General features: G+C 37.8%; 1 protein-coding gene across 1 annotated transcript in view; it reads right to left on the bottom strand.

Moving 5' to 3' along the window:
* Positions 1 to 554: 554 nt before the first annotated feature.
* Positions 555 to 19,882, bottom strand: part of LOC128740421 (ATP-binding cassette sub-family G member 1-like) — a 35,850-nt gene continuing 16,522 nt past the window's right edge. The window contains exons 4-8 of the mRNA XM_053835960.1: positions 2,512 to 2,646; positions 1,890 to 2,458; positions 1,640 to 1,827; positions 1,217 to 1,385; positions 555 to 1,156 (exon numbers count right to left, since the gene is read on the bottom strand). Coding sequence (XP_053691935.1) covers positions 555 to 1,156; positions 1,217 to 1,385; positions 1,640 to 1,827; positions 1,890 to 2,458; positions 2,512 to 2,646 — 1,663 coding nt within the window. The remainder of the gene's footprint in view (positions 1,157 to 1,216; positions 1,386 to 1,639; positions 1,828 to 1,889; positions 2,459 to 2,511; positions 2,647 to 19,882) is intronic.

Below are 19,882 nucleotides of genomic sequence, written 5' to 3'. Positions count from 1 at the left end.
AAGGAGGTCAAATCTGAGGAAGACATAAAGAAAGAGTGGGTTTCTGTACAGAAGAAGCTGCAGCCAGATGTTCTACAGAGCCTTACAAGTGGAGTTAAGCGTAAGGTGCGAGCATACGGTTATGGTATTGAAGTTGAATAAAATACATTTGCCAAAAGCTTACTAATGGTTTATATTTTATTGTCTGAAAATTTTAAAAGGATCGGTCAACCAGTTAATTTTCTACAGCGTTTTTTTCCGTTCCATGATGCAATTTGAATTGGGACACTTTTTAAATACATATTCTAGAAGCCCTGAAGAAGTCCAAATCTTGGATCGAAACGTTGGCGTAAAAGTAAGCAAAACGTCTACTTTATTCAAACACTGAACAGCCAACTTCCCAATCTATTATTATTAATAAATAGGTTCATAAAGGTAGATTCAAATACACTTTTCAGATAAATAGATTTTTCATTGCTCAGGAAACCATTTATGCCATCTATAATTGTTTTAAATTAAAATGGTTCGTTTTTGGAGAGAAAAACTTTACTACTACTAAGTAAGCTAATCAGTCATCAACTTTTGGCAGTTGTCTTTCGCCTTAAACTAATATAAAAACCTATAGTCAACGTTACAGCCCATGTAGCAAGTGCTAGGAAATCTGTCATCAAATCGAGCTCCGGTAGGCTTATCGATTTAAGGAATACCGAAAGCTTGTTATAGTAGCAGAACATTTCTGGACAATCCATGTCTTTGCGATCCATGCCGTAGATTACATGAAGATAGCCTTCGTATGCGTACCTCTCGAAGGACACGTAGGACAGCAGCCTCATAATTAGAGGCATTTGGGCCGGTGGAATAAAAACGCCGGAGAGTAGAATGACTATCAAGCTGCTTACACTACCAACTATGGCTGTCGTTTGTAATTTGAAAAAACATCCAAGCATCAAGCCCCAGGCTTGAGAAATCCATCCAAACAAAATACAAATGGTCCAGAAATACGCAAACCGATGCAGCTCCATCGGCTGGGAGGTCATGATGTAGGTAATGCTTGCAAGAATAGTGGCATTCAGTATGAGTATCGGAATTTCCACAACTACTTTCGTTACAAAGTAGGGGAAGAGGCCGTACGATTGGTTGCGGTACTCGCGAATGAACGCTGACGATTCCAACGGATCTAGGGTTCAAAGGTGCAGTTAGTAATTCATTTAGCAAATGCCAGAAAAGAACTTCATACAAACAATGGCCGCTGAGCCCAGCGTAATAAACATGATGGTGTGCAGCACAAATTGAAATAACGTCGTGTTAGACAAGATACGAGCCGCGTTGTTTCCAATGTCATAATAGACAGTGCCGATCAGCAATCCGACCAGCACACTAATAGCAGTTTTCGTTTTCATTTGAGTCTGTAATGACAAGTAGCAATTAATTAAACCCACACGCATTATCAATAATTACACATCCTGGTAATGCATTCAATATATAACAACAATTCACTTGCGGTGATAGGCCGTCTGAGTAAATTCATACTTTGCTTTTGGTACTCTTTTATGTTTACCGTTAGTCAGAACTCGACGATATGAAAGTTCAATTTGTATGTTCAAACCATATTTGTATGTTTAGGCATGCTTTGTAATTAACTTTATTGCAAATTTCTTACCGGATCACGAAGAGTGCAGATTGTTGATCTCCTCAAAAGCAGCATCAATTGTTTCCAAAAAGTACAACTACTTTCGCGAAATATTTCAAGTTCAGAAACTATCGTCGGGCTAGGGCCTATTACGTTCAATTGCTTATGTATTAGTTTTGCAACGCGTTCATCATTCTCTAAACAGGCTATTTCGAGAGCTAAAACGTGGTTTAACTTCTTTAATTGAGTTTAGCTCTGTCATGCTCATTAAATTTCTTACCAAAATCTGCTGGATTGTGCGACAAAGGACAGTTTAGCCCGACTGCTTGAAAACTTCTAACCATTTCTGTCAAAGAGCCATTATAAAGGCATCTACCTTTGGATATTAGGTAGATATCGTCGAACATCCCCAGAATCCCCGAGTTAGGTTGGTGAATTACACACCCTATAATCCGCCCCTCACGGGCGAGATTTTTCATCGTCGAAATCACGTGATGTGCAGCGACTATGTCAAGGCCACTGGTCGGTTCATCCAGAAGCATCACTTTCGGGTTGGATAAAAGATTCAATGCAATCGCTAGCCGTTTATATTCACCTCCGGATAGGTTTCGAACCAACGTGGAACTGCATTTGTCCAGACCTAGAGATTGGATGTGCTCTAAAATGATAACCTTCTTCGTAGATTTTGTCATTGAATCGGGCATTTGAAATTCTGCTGTATATTTCAATGATTCTTCTACGGTTAAGTTCATCCAAAGGGAAACTTCCTGTTCGGTGTATGATACAACTTTACGTAGTTCTGTACCTCCCAAACGATTTCCATTAAACTGTATCACACCTTCCGCTTGACTGAAAATAGCAATTATTATTAAATTAACCGTAACACCACTGTATTTGACTACCGTAATCCGCTCAGAATATTTAGCAGGGAAGACTTTCCGGAACCGGAAGGCCCAAGAATAGCAGTAAGTCTACCCGAACGAAACACTCCACAAAGATTGTCCAAAATCAATTGAGAACTGTCACCTGTAGTTTGCCTATTTGAAAATGTTTTAATACTTGGAGCCAAAATTCGATATTTTATATTGTCGAAGGTAAAAAGGTATTCACGCTGCCGGTCATTGCGAACTGACTGTAGCTCTTCCATGACGATAACACATTCACTTGCGGTTGGTAACTACCAGCTGCAGCCTCAGTATCTCGAATGTCGAGATCTTAAAGTTGCATCATTTAGCTTAGTAATCAGGTACCTAGTACGAAAACGAATGATGCACTGATTGAACAAACTCGTTGTGATCGTAGGCGAGAAGTTTATACGCTTCTCTGGAGCGGCGTTCATCTACTAAAACCACTGCACGGTTGGGTGAAAAGGAAAGCAGCATGCTAAATGAATCCAGCACTTTATGACGTTTGCCGGTACTCAAGATCGATCATTATGAATAGAAATTGAACGCTGCTACTAGTGCTGGGTGCTGGGTTAAGGTTGGTATTTTGAACTGTGCATATCTGAAGTTGATAGAGTCGTTTTATATTAGTGGTCGTAGCAGTGAACAACTATATGATCTTCAAGCATGTTATATTATACGATATACCTACCTACACAATGATTCCTAACTTAAGCTGCAATGAACTTAGAAACAAGTTTACTGTGCAGTTCGTAATTGCCTTTTCCCAAGTTTTACCGAAGTTCCAAAACATAGAATATTTAATTAGCAACTTATTGTTTTAGTGCGTTTCATCTAAAAGACAGTTCACCAATTACGGAGTTACAAGATACAATCTTCTGAACACCAACTATTTTTGTCGAGTGATCGGTGCTAAAGGCTGATCGATATTATGTCCGGTTACGATGCTGAATTTGATTAATTAAACCACTTTACATGTATAAGCTCTAAACTATGTTTCTTTTCAGCATCGAATAAGCGCAGCTTTCATATGCTGATGTCATTGAATCTGTAGAGGCGAACTAAACGTATATATTAAATGAACCTACCTGTAAACTGGTTGGATTTAGCTAAAAGTTAGTTAAAACTAAAACTAAACATGATTGTGAGGAACGTGCTGCTTGAGCCAAAGATGCTAATACCTGATAGATAAAACTACTTAAAATGCCCTTAAGGTGTTCAAACTCAAATTTTGGGTACAAAGTTCAATCAATTATGGCTACTTGCTACCGACAATTTTGACAAATAACGCACTTTCAAGTTCCTACTGCCAATTTTCTAGTTAAAATACTACTGAAAATCTGAGTTTTTACACTTTAAGGGGATTTTTAATTAGTTTTAACTAAGTTTTAGCTAAATTCAACCAATTTACAGGTAGAGTCATTTAAGAGTGTAGGTTTGGTTCGCCTCTACAGATTCAATGACATCAGCTTATGAAAGCTAGCGCCTAATCGATACCAGGTTTTAGCTAAATCTAACCAATTTGCAGGTAAACTCTGAAAGCACCAGAAATAAGGATTCTAATTCTGACTGTAACTCATCGAATCTCCGCATATCTTTGTTTGCAACCGCCGACCACTTCTGAATATAAAATAGTTCTGCATACTTCCAATATTTGTCGAACATTTGCTGAGAGGGTATTTGGATTACCTATTTTTCTTTCCACCTATTGGGGTGTAGGTATTGCTCGAACACACAACCTTCGCTTGCTGACTATGACATTGATCATAGCATATGCGGCGTGTGCTCCTTGGTTGAAGTGTTTTGCATAGGCAGAAGCAGGCTCGATTCCTGCTTCAATGCGTCGTTGAATCTCTTTATTCGAATTATTGTTGGTGTTGGTAACCAGAGATCCCAAATATATGAACTAGTCAACCACTTCATCGCCGTAAATAGTCACTGTCTGCGGAAGGCAAACGTTGTTTTCTCTGGAGCCTCTTCCGACCATGTATTTGGTTTTCAACACATTGATTTGTAACCCAATCCTCTTAGCCTCCGACGTCCTAAGGTTTCTAGTAATGATGTTGAGGTCGACTGCGATGGCTAGGAGATGGCTACTCTCGCTGAAGATCGTTCTACAGTTTTCGATGGCAACTCGCCGGATGACACCTTTAATAGCGATGTTGAATAATATACAGGAGAGTCCTTCCCCTTGTCGCAACCCTCTGTGCGATTCGGAAGGACCCGAGAGTACCCGCAAAATGCGTATGTAACACATCACTCGCCACAGAGTAGCTTTGATAAACCGCGTCAGTTTATCCGAAACCCGAAAACCCGTATTCGTGCACAACCCAACCTGTACCCGGTTTAAAAAAGCAGGCCTCGTCATTCATCATGATCACGATCATGGTTTCCCGAAGCGATAAGTATAATGAGGGAACAGTGTGAAGAGTTTCGGTATAGCTGAACGCGCAAGCAAATATGGTTCGCGTTTGGAAAGGCTTACAGGCCATTTATTGGTTACAGTTGTCCAAGGTTCCTTATTAAGCATTAGCCATTCTTACGCTTCAACACTCTCTACATCATCTGTTGCATCTGCTGTATTATTTAGTGGGACACTCCGCTTAAGATGTTTTTCGTGTTGTTCTTCCAAGGCAATTTCTTTAATCCTTTTTCCCTTAAGATTATTGATTTTGTTAGCTATCTTTTCCCCATAGTTTTTTATCACCGCCTCTATGAATATAATAGTTCTCATATAATTTTTAATGAAGAGTAATTAATAAAATATATTGTCACGGTGCACCCCCAGACCGTTATTATCAAAAAAATGCTCTATGAAATCGGACCTCACCAGTCGATTCGTGAGGTTGTACTGCATCTCTGGTGAAACCTTTAAAATCCTCCTACGATGGAAATTTGAGTTAGGCCCTTTTAAGTGCCGTAAGTACTAAAATCAATGTCAAAAACACAAAACACTCATTGCAAACCACGTATTAAACCATCAGATCACGAAAAAATCTATAGAAAGTGCTCAAAACATTTCAGATACAACTTACATGATTTATATGGAACTAACAGATGATGGAATCAATTTTTTTACTTAAAAATCATCATCATCATCATCACCATTACCATCATCATCGTAATCATCAATAAAAAAAATTGCAAAAAAGGAATTTTATGACTTTAGGGGAGATTGATCAATAATAAAAAAAACGTTTATAATACCTAAATATTGAAAAACATAACATACAAAAAATAATATGGTCCAAAAAAAATTATCAGTGGAAAAAATCGTAAGAAAGGAATTTTCCGACAAAACACTCATTGCAAACCACGTATTAAACCATCAGATCACGAAAAAATCTATAGAAAGTGCTCTACACATTTCAGATACAACTTACATGATTTATATGGAACTAACAGATGATGGAATCAATTTTTTTACTTAAAAATCATCATCATCATCATCACCATTACCATCATCATCGTAATCATCAATAAAAAAAATTGCAAAAAAGGAATTTTATGACTTTAGGGGAGATTGATCAATAATAAAAAAAAACGTTTATAATACCTAAATATTGAAAAACATAACATACAAAAAATAATATGGTCCAAAAAAAATTATCAGTGGAAAAAATCGTAAGAAAGGAATTTTCCGACTTTTGGGAAGATAGATCAATAATAAATAAAACATTTCTGATACCTAAAAGTCAAAAAAACTTGACATGCCCAAAAATTTTTTGTACCAAAAATGATAATTCGATTATCCGGGTGATTCGATTATCCGGGCTGAAAATAAAAATTGTCACCCGGATAATCGAGTCCGGGCTGTAATACTGTTAATAATATGATAGATAAGATGGCCCTAAGATGAAATGTGGTATATATAGGTAAAAATAGAACAATCTCACCAGCAGTCCTTCGTATGAAATAAAGTAGCGTCCTTTGAGGTTCCATAAGTGCTTCTAATAGTTAATTTAATTTTTCATTCTGGTATCCATGTGCAGTATTAAAACTCGTTTTGGCCAAAGTTTTTACTATATAGCAGTAGATGCTTCATAAGCTAAAACGAAAAAAATAATTAAAATAACTTATTAGGCTTACCAATTAGCTAGGCCGTCTGGCTCCGCCGTCTGCCCAAAACCTCGGTTTTGAAGTCAGGTAGCCGGAAACCACCCAGCATCGCACCTCCTAGCTTGGCCACTCAATAGAGCATTACCAGGTATGGCCACGTGGAGGCGCTAGGTAGGGGCTTGGGATGGCTAGAGCTATATTGGACGCTCCTCATTTGCCTTCCCCATTTCATACCCTCCATGTATCTCCCGTTTGTTAACCCTAGAAACGCTACTGGCTATATAAAGGCTGTCCATTGACTACGAACTCATTTTTAGTTATTTCAGACCTCCCCGTGTTGTTTTCGTTCATACTTTTGATATGATGCGTCGTTTTTGGCCGACCCCCTGCCCCACATGGACGGCGCCATATGAACTACTTTATACTAATATTTATGTGTATTGTTTATAAACATGCTAATGTTCACTGTTTAGGTATTTACCTTAACTTTATGTTTTTGGCACAATGTTACCCCCTAGAAATGGTGAGATTGTGCCAAAGTTCATGCACTTCCAGTAAAATTAGGTTTCATTGTAACTAAACCATCTCTACGGTAGTTGTTAATTGAACAATTTAGAACAGTGATGGCCAAACTGCGGCCCTTCAAAATGTTTTGTGCGGCCCGCGGACTGATTTGAGAGATGGTGGACTTATGAGTAATTTTCTAGATGACACAGGGATCACTTAAATCAGTCGTAATGCATCGTGCATTTTGTAGTTCCAAATGCTTTCCGGTTCAAATCTTGTGGTAATTCCCAGAAAATGGTTTTTATTGCCGCATATTTTGCATTTTGTTATGTGCAGGAATGGCCAGAGGAGTTTGCGGCCCGCGACATCATGGGGCGATCTCGTTTGGCCCGCACCATGCCTATGCCTGGGCACCACTGATTTAGAATATGTTGACAGGTTTAAAATCAACTTAGTTCGTAAATTGCGTGTATACTGAGCTAAAGAACAAAAACTTATGCTTTTTGGCACGATCTCGCCCCGGATGACGGTACATGATAATCACGTAAACTTATTTCACTGAAGTGTCACATTAACACGTCTAACTGATGTAAAGGAAAATCAGGCAAATATTATTAACCCATTGAATATATCGCACAATGCACGTCAATTTCATAGTTGTCATGTAAAATGTAATATTTGACGCATATCGTGCAGTTACATGATTTTTCACGTACATTTGACGTGCTGATTTTTTAGAGTGTACTAACAACAATATCTCTTTCGAAATGATCGTTAAAATGCAGAGGATTCCCTGGTCTTCAGTAGCTAGTATTGGACTAATATTTCTTACCATCTCACCAGGACCAGCATTCGGACGAGGCCGGCATTTGCACAATGAGGAATAGGGTGCCGTCCCAAGTATGCTTTTTCCAGCCATCATTTTGCAATTTTCAGCGGTCCTAGTCAATAACGGAGTAACAACAAACGGGTGGCATCCTATGCTTATGCTAATCCTGAGAGCTTATTTGTGCGTTTAATGATTCGCGCCATAGTACCGTCGATTCGGGCGAAATTGATCAGTCGGGTGAAATTGATCAGCTTGGACTAACGAGTAAAAAACTCTTTATTCTACGTTTATACTGATTCATAAAGCTGAATATGCACCCATCCATATAAAGATTGAGTTACAGGTCAAAGTCACTCGGCTTTCAGCAGGATTGATCTTGTAAATGGCCTGATTTTTTAAAATTTACTATTTTGATCGAATCGCAATTTTCAACATGCCCGATAAAACTCCTTGCTGTTAACACAAATTTCGTTGCAGAAGGAAATTTTGATAGAACTAATTCGATTCTCTAATTATCTGGCTGTGCTTTGATAATTTCCATGAATAAAATTATGCGACAGAAATTGTTTGATTTGACCTTTTACGAAATAAAACGATTGATAACATCATGAACTGAGGCAACATAGATTTCTAGATCGCTATGGGTGCGAAATGGAGCTGCCACCTACGAAAGTTTATTCTTTCTGTAAAGCAGAATGGAGATTTATAAAAGGGTGCAAAAGACAGACAATACTTCGCACAAATTTTACAAACGCTCCATATGGCAGTTGCATGAGAGTGCAAGAGATCGGTTTGTGCTTACATAGCGAAATGCAACTACACATTCAAAGAGACAGTCAAGCTCCCGTATATGAGGAGAATTAAATTATTTGTTTCACTAGATTGGTGAAGATTGTATACGAAAATCGTACATTTACACATATATACAGCAATGTTTAAACAAAAACAAACGATTACGATGCTAAAATTGGCTTAATATCTTTTCTATCGTTCATATTTATTTAGCAGATGCATCAACCATGCTAATGTAGAGCTGACTGTTTGATTTTTGTGCTAGTTGCTGTACGCGACATTGTTGCCTACATACAGGCAATATCTCGATTACGCCAGATTTTATACTGCACGTAAGGTTATTGCTGTCAGAGCGTATGGTTTAATAGCAATATCGTCTTGATTTCTACGTGATCAATTTCACCCGTTATTTGTAAATTTTCAATTTCACGATTACATTAAGTTTTATCTAAAATAAAACTATTTATATAAGATATAGATGATACTGTCGTGTAGCCAGCACTACAGTACTTATTTTAAAATTGAATCATCTTCCTAAATATGTTTCTATTCAAAGATATTTAAAATTTACTCGAAAAAGTGATCAATTTCACCCGAATTCACGGTACTTTTAGGTTAATTAATTGGGTATTTTAATTTTCCCAAAAAAGTTGCTTTTTTGCCTCATTTGATAGCCCGTCGTTTTCTGAATCTAACAGTTCTTTTTTTATTTCAATTAAGTGAATATTTGATGAAAAAATTAATAAAAATCAAAAATAGAATGATTTGCTGTTTGACAGATATCAACCAAACCGATTGATTGAAATGATGTCAGAAGTTCTCTTCCTCTCTTCTATCTTTCTGATAGAGCTTTTCATTTTGACAGCTCCCATATGAAACCTGTATCGGCTGATGACCATAGTTTATCTATCCACTGTGTTGTCTAAGGCGACCTGAGAAGAAAAATGGTTTACTTATAAGCTATCGTCTTATCCTAAAAAAAATTTTTAAATGAAAAAATGCTTTTTTTTATTACTTTTACTCGTCAAATTTGAAAAAGTCTTCATGTGACTTTACGGTGACATCATATATAATCATAATATGTGAGAATTTAAATACCGCTAAAATACCCAATTAATTTTGCCAAATCGGTGATGGACTTTAGTGGTGACAATTTTTCTTTTCTCCTACGGAATAATAAATATCTCGAATTAACATATGCAAAAAATAGACCAAATCGAACTTTTTACACACAACAAAACGCGGTCAAAAGTTTGCATATCCGACCACGGGGCGCGCCGCTATCGCGAAAATGAAAAGCTCCATTTCTAAATGGTCTGAGTCCCACACTGGTACGAGGACGGCGATCGGCAGGCGGCAGCCCCTAACATGGAATTAAGCCTCAAAGGAGTCCTCTTTCTCTGTTAAGTTAAAAGACTGCGAACCACTGTGGAGTCTATTTGTCTAAAAATGTTTCGCCTGTTAACCAAACCACTGTTTATTAAAGTTTAAAAAATATTATACTTTTTATCCGAACAAAGTCTTAGTAAATTATACAAACAAACGTCAAATTTATTAAATAGTCTTTCTCATCAGTTATCAGATCAAATCAAATGATGCTTCAATCATTACGAAGGTCCTAGTTCATACGGTGGTAACTAAGAGAACGTGCAATAGAAAGTGGTCCAAGCGAAAAAAAATGTATAGAAATACTCAGGCACAATGCCAAATTCCATTATTTTCTTAGATGGCATAGTCCTTAGGACTGTAAGTATTTCTTCTGGGCAAGGTAACAACGTATATGTTATATTTATATATTTTGCTTTAAGCCAAAGTTTCCACCGACATAATATCGGCAACCAACTATGAGAGTTTTTGTAGCTAAAAGCAAAGCCATGGATATAAACGTCCTGTTGAGAACTTGACCCTTCTTTATCGACAGACTTCGCAGCCGGCTATTAGAGGACAGGTCCGGGACTAGTGCCACGATCCTTCTGACTCTATCTAGCAGCACCGCCTAGCCGAGATTCGAACATACGACGACTGGCTTGTTAGACCAGCATCATACTTCAAAACCAACTGAGCGGCTGTAAAGCTCAAATTTTTTTCGTTTGATTGACTGCATTTCTAGTGCAAATTTTGGCAAAGTGTTTACACTAGAGATGGTCGGGTATGAAAATTTGAATGCCCGAACCCGACCCGTACCCGATTAAGAAAAAAATTAAAGACCCGTACCCGACCCGAACCCGCAAGTTTATTATTTTTGATACCCGAACCCGACCCGAAACCGGCGGGTACGGGTACGGGTGCGGGTTTTGGGCAAATTTTCCGCTACCCGACCATCTCTAGTTTACATTACAAACAAAGGTCGATGGGAACAAGATGGTGATGCATGACAACACTTCAATCTCATTGACACTAGAATACCTTACAAATAGGACTTCAATCGTGTGCCTTGAAATCAGAGCTAGGGCCGAAAATTTCCGGTTTATTCCAATATCGATTGCAAATAGGAATATCCTGCTTGAAAATGTCCATGAAGTCAACCGAAAGAATTACGCCACCTACCAAGTAGAACAAGTCATGCGTCAACCGTACAGGAGATGGGCTGCCTACGGTGATTTTCCCCATTTATCTGATGTGCATCACATTGTGGCAGAGAAAACAGACATTCAACCTGGAAGCTTCGGTTTGTGTATTATATTTACCAAATTTGGTTAGAATACCGTAAAATTTACGTGATCCGAGTTATATGATTTTATTCATATTTCGTTCATCTGCACTTGTTTGGAAACTCATATACTCTATGATAATATTATTTTACATTTAGCTTTGAATAAAATATTCTAATATTCTTAGGTGATTGCAATTGTATTTTTAATTTTTAATTTTTCCATAAGAATTTTAGAATGACGAATCAACTGTCTGTTCTCTGTGATGGAAGTACCGTTCTCGAACAGATTCTGAAATCTGTGTGTCCTACTTGAATCGCCCGCTCTGCCTATATTCATCAATTTAAATACCCCGCACTACGGTAACGCACACGATACGGAAAACATGCTGTTCAGCATGACCTAATCTCAGTAGGGCAGCAAACCGCATAGATGATTCGATGCGCTGGATAAAATTTCATCAAACTCGGTCCGGGGATTTCGGCAAACTCCCTTGGGGAGAAAGCTGCATCAGATGAATATGGCTTCCATCATTCGGCCGGACGAGATATCAAAAATCCTACTGCAGTGAAGCATGCACATGCCGGTGGGCCACAGATTAATTTTGTTCTGTGCGTGTCCCCCATCGTTCTTCTGCGAACAATGTTCTCGCTCAGTGTAACTAGATTAGATAACTCGAGTCTGCAAAGTTTTGAGAATAGACTTATCACCACGCAACGATTTTACATGTCCGAAAGTACCGACCTAGCAAATGTAACGGAAACATCACAGAGGAATATATATGAAAAATTCTATGCTTGAATATATTGAATATGAAAAATTGATTTTTTTCTGCTAAAAGGTTGCATTAAAATGAAATTAGAAACCTTGTAAAACTGCGTAATTTAGTATTTATCATTTCTAATTGAAAAACAAAACAAATCCGAATACAATTAAACGAATCCGAATAAAAACCAAACCAATAAAATTCGGTGAATTTACATTAATTTATTTAATGAAAATTCGAAATTAAGTCTATATCGATTTGATCTGATTTCTATTAGCGGAAATATCGATCGAAACCCGATCCACTCTGGTACACCACACTCGTCTCGATCGATACTGGCTCTCGGATAATCTCTCGCTGCAAGGCGTATCGACCAACCACTTCAAACTGCATAATTAGGCCATTAGAAGTTGAAGCATGTTTCTGCTACACGGATTACTTTCGCTCACCCTGCCATCGTTTTCAATCCTTGAAAATAGCTCTGCGAATCCGTCACCAACGCATATCCGCATCGTTCCGCAAAGTCAACCGTAATCGATGTGAGCTATGCGAAAGGTGCAGTGATGCTATGAAGTTTCGTTTAAAAATTTTATTCATTGTTATACGTGTAACGTGTTATGATTTTGTCTCATCTTCTAGTTGTCTAATTAATTTTTTTTATTTATTTATTTATACCTAATACTCAATACAGTTATCATTGTAAAACAAACTCTTCCTAGTTCTTAAAGCTTGTGCACCACTATCTGCTATCAGTTTTGCTTTTTTTGTTTAATAAAATATTTGCTTTTAACTTTTGAACACAAAAAAATCAGCACGTTAAATTTAGGTGAAAATATACGTAATTCCCATTCAACATTCACATAACATTCACGTAAATTTTTGGTATTTTACACTCATACGAATCGGTTTACGTGCTATATCTGTTAATTCTGCCACCTTTACCATTAACTATGAACTAAATGTCATAGCAATTGCTGTACAGAAGTTTACATAAACCAACCCCGTGTTTATTGTCTTGACCTTTAGCTTGAGGTCATTTTAACTTTTAACTATTTAATTTTTTATTGCAGTAGTTTTTACAATCGACTAAGGGGCGAAAAAAAGTAATGAAACAAATGTGTTGATAGGATCTCAAGGGAAACAAGGTGTAAAGAGGAAAGAGTGGAATATAAAGTAAGGGGCTAAGGAAAGCAACGTTTATTAAATTTGTATAACGTTCCTCTTTACCCAAGCTGGGAGATCTGCGGATCGAACCAAGCTATAATGGGAGCCAATTATAATTGGGTTCGAATTATCTCCCCTAGACAGACAGTTTAGCCTTTCCAAAAGTTAGCTTAGACCAACTTCAAGTCATAGAAGATAAAATTAGAAACAAAGTAAATAGCAGACTTTGCCAGTAAATCAATAGATAATATTAATATTAATATTTGTTGTGCTTGTTACTAACCAAGGAATCAGTGGTGAAAATGTTCCACACCTTCTGTAATTCACATCGTTCCATGAGGTCCCTTTTCGCTTGACTATAACTATGCGTGGTAGGGCCACTCCACAGTGGTCCAAAAGGGCGAAAAGTGGAACTTTTTTCCTAGAGTCTTTTGCTTTCATTTTATCATTTATGGTCTTCAGCACTTTTGATCGTATGAATATCCCCCTTAATGTAAAACTGTCAAAAGTTAGTCATTGCTTATAATTATAGTGAAGATTTGTATACCGCGGTAGGTGGTATTGTACGCCCATCGTGATATCTCAGCTGTCCATTAACCAATAAAGTCGACTTTTGGTACTTAGGTAGCATGTGGTATAACCTAGTCAACAAATCAAAAATCAACTAATCTACACAAATCTTTACTGTATGAAAATAAAAAAACATGTGTTACGAAATATAGACATAGTTTCTTCGGCAAAGTTGTAAATAATGCAAAAACAAGCAACTTTGCTGAGAAATAAAATTTCTATCTTTATCGAGTGCTAAACTATAGGGCATATTTTTTGAAATTTCTTTAAAAATTAGTTTTTCATTCTTAGCTTTCGTTAGTTGCATTTTACAAGAACACATTGTTCTAGGAAATTATCGAAGGGCTCAAAATATACGTTTTTTTTTTCAGAAGACCGCAAATATCTGGAACTGTTACTTTCTAAGTTGTCATATATTCAAGCTTAAAGTTTCCATAGCTTCGTGAGCCTATGGAGTAAAATGGGGCAAGAGGATTTATGAAATCAGCGCTTCATCTTAAAGCTTATGTCAAGTACTCTAAACTTGACTTAAGCTTTAAGATGAAGCGCTGATTTGATTAATCCGTTTGTCCCATTTCACCCCATGGGCTCGTGAAGCTATGGAAATTTAAAGCTTGAATATGCGATAACTTAGCAAGTAAAGGTCCAAGAAATTTGCGGTTTTCTGCAAAAACATGTATTTTGAGTGCCTCGATAATTTCCTAAAACATTGTATTCTTGTAAAATGCAACTAAGGAAAGCTAAATATGAAAAACCAATTTTTAAAGAAATTTTAAAGAATATTCTTCGAGGTTATAAGGCTGTGGCCTATAGTTCAGCACTCGATAAAGATAGAAATTTTATTTCTTCAGCAAAGTTGCTTGTTTTTATATTGTTTATAACATTACCAAAGAAACTATGTTTATATTTTCTAACACAAAAAAAATATTTTTTTATTTTCATTCTAGTAAGCGATGACTAAGTTTTGACGGTTTTAGATTAAGGGGGATATTCATACGAACAAAAGTGCTGAAAACCATAAATGATAAAATGAAAACAAAACACACTAGGAAAAAAGTTCCACTTTTCGCCCTTTTGGACTACTGTGCACTCGTCGGCGAGCTATCGGGGAAAAGTGCTGACAGCAGAAGCTGTGTAAGTGTATCTATCCGTAAATGCAAATGCTACCTCGACACGGGCGGGTGCATTCGACCGCCCAGGACGCAGAAATGGGTGGGATTCTTACTGATTTAATTAGCTCTCGGTTCAAGCCTTTTCGGTTGCTCTGCTCTTGAAATAATTACTTTATCAATTCAGTTGCAGGCAGCAGGATTTCCTCTCGGTTTTAACTGATGCCGGCAGCACAGAAGAGTTGGCCTAAGTTTGCACTTGATTGCCACTGGAGCCGCTTTTCTGCTATAATACACACTGAGATTAGCACTAATTTCGAGCAACTCGGTCGAAATGGAAACTATGCACCGCAACATGGATCAAGCGGCTCAAGGAAATGGCTCACAGAAACAGTATTCAAGAGAACGTACAACCGGCACTCTCGATTTAAAGACTTTGCAAAGAAAAATGTTTTAAAGGTATTCATTTTCTATGTAATCAAATCACCAGCCACTAGCGACCTTTAAAGTCTAAACTATAGTTTTCAGACAACATACTTTTCTTGAATGTCGGTATTGTGACGAGAATTGGAATGCTTCAACTGTTATATCGTTAACGCTCTTATTGCATAGTAATATCTCATCTCATTTATCTGTGTTAAAAAATTTCAGGTTGTTTTTATTGAGAGAATTGAATGAAGTGACATTTAAATTTTCAAGTAGGTTAAACGCACCAGTTACAGTTTTAGTTAGCACGGTATTTCATGCTTAATGGTATTTGGACATCATAAGATTCTGGTATTTGCTTCTTAACATTTTCAAAGAGAAATTTGAACATTTTGCAGTCATTATGTATTAAAAAATTCATTATTTGGACATAATTTATCTTTTAAAAGCGATACAAAAAATCCGTTGCAGTGTACTAATCATGGCTATAATGTTCTTTTATTCGTCATAAAAGTGTACCAGTTATGGTTATACTAGAAATTGAAAAAATCAACTTTTTTACCAATAAGCTAAAGTACTACTCATTGCACATGTGTATTAAGTGTAAAGAAACCTGATTGAACCCGCCTAAAGATGAAGACATGCATTTTTACGCCAACCTCGTGTTTTTAGTCTTGACCTTGAAATGCGGTCAGGCAAATACCTATATTAATATTTTTTGAAACGGTGGTTCAATTGATGAAGGGACGGTAGGGAAAGTAATGATTTTTTTGGAATGGACGGGAAAGAGCGGAAAGGTGAGGGGGGGGGGGGTAGCTGGGGGGGGGGGGGGTATTGGTAGCTACGGTTAACGAGTAGTCGTTGTGACTCCTACTTTTTGTCCAATGATGGATTCGAACCCACAACACCCGCCAGGGCATGTGGCTCACTACTACCTACTCATGTACCTTTGAACAACAAAGGCGCTGGACCAGAAATATGAACAGCACGAGAGTCAAGTTCAGAAAAACATTTACTGTTTGTTAGATAACTTATAATAACCTACTAAAATTATTGCTATTGCTATTTAATGTGGTTTTAACCAATTGGTCATTCACCATACTAAAATTATCTTAAGCAGTGAATAGGCTATTATGTTTGATAATTTGTAATTTTTCGCCACCAGAAAATGGTTCACACTGTTATATTTTCCATTTTTGTTACATTATTTGACTATAGTTGGTGCTGGTATATCTTTCCTATAGCCTTCTCCTTGATCATGTTACCTTTTGCTGGACTATATAACTATTTGCTTGAAATTAATTATTCCTTTGTGTCGATTAGAAGTCAAATGACATCTCGCAAGTAGTGTTTACTTAAGGCATTGCGTTACTTGATTTACCAAATGGTCACTTTCGTCCAGAGTAATAGGGAAAGTTTAATATTTCGTTTAGCGATGCGACGATGATTTGATAATGACTGCGTATAATGGAATAGTACGGCATTACATATAACTTCCTACTAAAACTTTAGTTGCTTCTCCCGAAAAAAAACATGCGCCTGATAATGCTGGTAAACAACTAACGTTGATTCCAAACAACAGTAGTAGGAATTCGACATTTGAAGAGAGATCAGTGTTAAGTAGTAGGAATGTAACCATAATAAATAAGGAATTTCCATCGCTCACTAATAAAAAGCGGACGCATGGTGTTTTAGCAGTACAGGACGTTTGTTTATAAGAACGCTGTGTAATACCAATATGCCTAGTAAAAGGCTAAACATATTTAAAGAATATTTATACTCTTGTATTGCTCAAAACTGGGCAAGTTGCCAAGACAAATCTTAATGTTGTCGACTAGTATAGTGATCAGATTGAAGCTAACTTAATACCGATAAAACCAAACAAATAAAGTTCATAAATCTCCAGTACCATCCAGTTTCTCCTGAGAGCATCGGAAAACATGCATAAAACAATGCGGCTAAAGCTTGTTAATTTTAACCGGAAAAGTATCGTTTTTTATCATTTCAAGCATAAATAAGAATTATCTAGAAATATTCCACCTACACCGTTCGGTTTACTCCCCAAGGCCATCTATCAGCTAGAGCCAAACCGAAACGGACCACTTAACCATTAGCATTCAGCCAAGTTGCCAAGAGTTCACCCCGACCCGATGGGATTTTCGACGAGGCTACTCGAAGCAGATGTTGATTACACGGCTAGATAGGATCCATCCAAGCAAGCAAACGAATCACCATGGCCATCGTCCTTCTCGTCGTCGTCGTAGTCGTCGTAGTCGCCGTCGTCGTCATCATCATTACTGGCAGCAACTGTTTAGTGTCGGGAACGGAAAGTACTAGCCAAGCTTCCTTCCAAAGCAAGGAAACTGTAGTCCCGATTGTCGGCGGGCGGAGTGGTTTGCCGGTAAGCAGAGCAGTGCAAAGTAAGAGTATCGGAAAAGCTTTCTGTCAGTGCCTTTAATGTGATGAGTTATTACAACAGGAAGCAAACAGTAGTTGGAATGGATGAATGGTGGAACCGAGTCCCGTGGAGAGAAAGTCAACCTACGTAAAATAGGAGAGGAGATTCTACCAATTTTTGTAGTAAAATAGTATGATATTGTAACTAAAATTTATAGTAAATTCATTTCAAAATTTCGCGAGATAGATCAAGCATCTGTCATAAAAAATAATTTAGTTAAATAATATTCTTCATTTGGCTTTCATTCAAAGCACATCAGCTATATTTCCCCAACTTAATCTGCAACTTAAGCAATGTAGATCGGCTAGGCTTCTGACGTCACGTTCGACTTGTTTTATGCATCTGGAACTAGACTGCAGTTACGATTTCAACCGGCAGGAAAACAGTTTCCTTTTTCGTTCGCTTTTCTTTGCTTGCTCCTTCTCGTTCCGGTTCAGCCAGGCTTTGTGGAGGCGTGCATCTAGTTACTAACCAATTCCATGAATTCCCTGCACGAGCGATAGGAAAACGATAGCAAGGCACGCATACCAGATTAATTGTAGATACGGATGTTTGCCACTCCGTTTGCCTGTTTTCAGAGTGAATTTCAGCAGAAACTAGAATACTCTCGTACGATCGGTGCAGGAGCCACTGATGAAAATGTGCGGTCATAATTGGACTAAAAACGAAATGTGCCACCAAATCCACCATCAGCAAACGTACCATGGAACAGTTAAGGAGGCTGCCAAAAGAGTAGCAGTTGTACATTTTCCACACCCACCCACACATACACACACCGACTGGGGAAAGTCCTGTTAGTCCTGCCCAGCGTGTAGGGTAGGAGAATGTCGGCTAAATTTATAACGCCAAAGATAGCAAATGTTGAAACTGGTAAATGCGGTATCAGATACATGATCCAAATAGCTTCTTCCTCGAGAACGTGGTCGGTCTTGGTTTTGCATGGTGGGAAATCAAACCAGTAGATAACACGTGTTTTATGGCTTTCGTCAGAGGGTTTTAATGAGAGTAGAAAATGCTTAAAGTTAAAGATGTCGGCAACTGCTCCCGTACAAGATAAAATATTTCGATGCAAAGCGGCTTACTTCTCGAAACAAATGGTTGAAAAGGTTAGTGTTGGTTTTATTTGCTCAATGCACTGGCCAACACATGGGTTCTCTCAATTGAACTACATTGAAAAAAAAAATGACGGATTATAATTTTTCAACTTTGACGCCCAATATTTCTGCAGATCTCTCATTCGCCCGTTCCAAAAATCAGCATTGTGTTGTGCTAGTAAAACACCTCGTTTTTTAGCAAATGTCATGGAAATGACAAGAGTAAGACATAGCAGGACAATTTTTCAATAGCATGCACTTAAAATCTACAGTTTTCTCTATTGGTTTCGATGCCTAGAGCTAGTGGTTATTCGATGTAATCCTCCGGATAATTGTCACGATCTGGACCGAAGAATAAATGTGGTGAAGTGGTTAGATAGCATCATTTCCCTTATTTTTAAAAGATAACATCGACTCGACTGTAATAACTATCGAGGCATTAAATTGCTCAATTCTGCCTGTAAGGTGCTCTCTTGTATTCTGTTCTGTAGACTGAAACCGACCATTACCGGAGTTATTCTGCGACGGGCGCCAAGCTGGTTGTCGTGAGGGTCGATCAGCGATGGATCAGATGTTTACCCTGCGCCAGTTTCTAGACAAATTCCGGGGGTACAACTTGCAGACTCATCGTATGTTTGTGGACTTTAAGGCGGCTTACGATTCACTCAAACGAAATGAGCTGTCTCATCAAGCGAATCTAGTTAAGCTGATTCGTGCGACGCTGGATGTGTCAAAATCATGCATCAGAATGGCCGCTTTCGTGACGTGGCATGGTCTCTCTAACGTGCTATTTAACATTACCATGGAAGATGCAGTACGTAGGGCAAACGTGGAAAGGAATGGGACGATTATCCCGAAATCTCACATGTTTCTTGATTTTGCAGAAGACGTCGATATTATTGGAATCAACCGTAGAGCAGTGAAAGAGACAGCTTCAAGACAG

The sequence above is a fragment of the Sabethes cyaneus genome, chromosome 3 (genome assembly GCF_943734655.1).
Source record: "Sabethes cyaneus chromosome 3, idSabCyanKW18_F2, whole genome shotgun sequence".
In the NCBI taxonomy this organism is placed as follows: domain Eukaryota; kingdom Metazoa; phylum Arthropoda; class Insecta; order Diptera; family Culicidae; genus Sabethes; species Sabethes cyaneus.
Note: the sequence above shows the minus strand (reverse complement) of the source record. Positions and strands in the feature narration are given on the sequence as shown.